The 2,500-nt window shown below is 47.6% G+C and overlaps 1 protein-coding gene across 1 annotated transcript in view; it reads left to right on the top strand.

The window, feature by feature from the left end:
• Positions 1-2,500, top strand: part of fbn2b (fibrillin 2b) — a 66,866-nt gene that overhangs the window by 61,996 nt on the left and 2,370 nt on the right. The window contains exons 56-59 of the mRNA XM_030784266.1: positions 174-380; positions 1,149-1,274; positions 1,672-1,794; positions 2,023-2,139. Coding sequence (XP_030640126.1) covers positions 174-380; positions 1,149-1,274; positions 1,672-1,794; positions 2,023-2,139 — 573 coding nt within the window. The remainder of the gene's footprint in view (positions 1-173; positions 381-1,148; positions 1,275-1,671; positions 1,795-2,022; positions 2,140-2,500) is intronic.

Genomic DNA, 2,500 nt, shown 5'->3' with positions numbered 1-2,500 from the left:
TCTCCTCCCCTCCCCTCCTCCCCTCCTCCCCTCTCCTCTCCTCCCCTCTCCTTTCCTCTCCTCTCCCTTCCTCTCCTCCCCCTCTCCTCTCCCTTCCTCTCCTCTCCTCTCCCTTCCTCTCCTCTCCTCTCCTCTCCTCTCCTCTCCTGTCCTCTCCTCCTGGTGTCGTGTAGATAACAGGAAGGACCTGTGTTACATGGAGGTGCTACAGACCATGTGTCAGAAATCCTCCACCAACCGAAACCAGGTCACCATGTCGGAGTGCTGCTGTAGCGGGGGGCGTGGCTGGGGCAAACAGTGTGACCTCTGCCCCCTGCCTGGCACCGTGCACTACAAAAAAATGTGCCCTATGGGACCAGGGTTCACCACAGACGGGCAGGGTGAGTGGGCACAGCGTGTCATCCATCACTTCAGCACAGGATTTATCCTGTCAGGTGTTTTTCCTCTGTTTTGGCTGTTTCGTAGGCACAGTGCATGAATTATAAAGGGCCATGCAGACGGCAGCATTTAAAGATGCCCCTCTGGGATGTGTACAGAGAAGAAGAGACTCTTCTTCTGACTGGCGTAATGAATCCTGAAGCAGAGGAATGTGCTGAGAAATTTCTAGAAAGATCTAGAACAGCTTTACTCTAGGTTTTATTTTAGGCTACGTCCACGCTAAGCCGGGTAAATCTGAAAACGCATAATTATATCTCCGTTTAGCCCTTTCGTCCTCACTAAAACGGCGTTTTCCGCCACCGAGAACAATGCTTTTCGAAAATGCTCTTTGAGGTGCATAAACTTCAAAACGTCAGGTTCGCATTGTAACGTGGACAGGGAAAACGGAGAACCTCGGAAACGATGATGTACATTCGATGACGTGTAGTCAATGCTGCTCCGTAAACGTTTTAGCGTTTTGGTGTGGACGTAGAACATTTGAAAAACGGTACGAAAACGATAGTGTGGACGGAGAGCGTTCTTGCGTAAAATCTACGTTTTCAGATTTACCTGGCTTAGTGTGGACATAGCCTAAGAACCAAGATCCTCTGTGGTGTCTGAACTGTGATTTGTGTTCCACACATGAGCCTTTATATGGAGTATGCAGTGGAATTTCACTGTAATGTAATTGGAATGCAATTGGAATGTAATTGGAATGTAATTCCTTTCAGACATAAACGAGTGCCAGGTGATGCGGAACCTCTGTAATAACGGCCAGTGCGTCAACACCATCGGCTCTTTCCGCTGCCACTGTAACGTCGGCTACTCCTCGGACTTCTCCGGAACCTCCTGTGTCGGTATGTGACCCCGGTCTGGTCCACCATAATGAGTCATCATCATCGTCATTATCATTATCATTATCATCATCCTCATCATCATCGTCATAGTCATCACCATCATCATAATCATCAGTGACACAATAATAACCATTTCAGTCTTAATCATTATCAAACATTTGATGTATCAGTCCCTCTCTGAGCATCAAAGTTCATATATAGTCAATTGCACAAACACAGAACCGGCCCAGAAAAAGACCATTAAGAATAGGATAATGTAATTCTTCATTAGTCTGCGGGACAGGTATTATAGACAGTACATGTTGACTCTTCAGCATGGAGACATCTGCCTTAACCTCTCACTGATCTCAGTTGTCTCCTCTCTCCGTTTTTTGTTGTTTTTTTTTTTTCTTCTCAGATACGGACGAGTGTTCCCAGTCTCCCAAGCCCTGTAACTTCCTGTGCAAGAACACAGAGGGCAGTTACCTGTGCTCCTGTCCCCGAGGGTACACCCTCCAGCCGGACGGCAAGACCTGCAAAGGTGAGTTCTCACGCATGCCCCTGCAGGACTGCTGAAGATTCTGTTATGGTGTCTGTCTTTTCAAACCTCATCCCAGAAGTGCAGTCACATGTACCACGGTTACCAGTACCAACGCTTGCACAGTTGGTTCTGCGACTCAGTGTTGGTCAGGCAGACTGGGTAGACTGGTCGGTGCTAACCCTGTCCTGAGAAAGACGCTAACTGACGTTAATGCCTGTTTTAACCCAGACTTGGATGAATGCTCCACCAAACAGCACAACTGCCAGTTCCTGTGTGTCAACACCATCGGTGGCTTCACCTGCAAGTGTCCGCCTGGCTTCACCCAGCACCAGACGGCGTGTATCGGTGGGTACAGACAGACAGCACCACCCCTCTGTAAAAACGCAAGCTTCACACTCTAAGCTTTAAGGCGGATCAATCTGGACCTGCCTGGACATGTCAGTCTAGCTACATTATAGCTACGTTATAACATTATAGCAATGTTACACGCGTCCGGATTCTCATGCGCTGTGATAAATCACACGGTTTATATTACATTTTAATCCGTTGTGGACGAGCGCTGGAAATTCCGAAACGTGAAACGTACATCCAACATCAGCTCTGAATGGTGTAGAATTGAACCACAGGGTGCATGAAGACCATATCGTTTTTGTCTTACTGTTATTAAGTATAAGTGCGTGAACCAACTGCGCTACATGTTTTTAGA

Source organism: Chanos chanos, chromosome 9 (genome assembly GCF_902362185.1).
Source record: "Chanos chanos chromosome 9, fChaCha1.1, whole genome shotgun sequence".
Lineage (NCBI taxonomy): Eukaryota > Metazoa > Chordata > Actinopteri > Gonorynchiformes > Chanidae > Chanos > Chanos chanos.
Note: the sequence above shows the minus strand (reverse complement) of the source record. Positions and strands in the feature narration are given on the sequence as shown.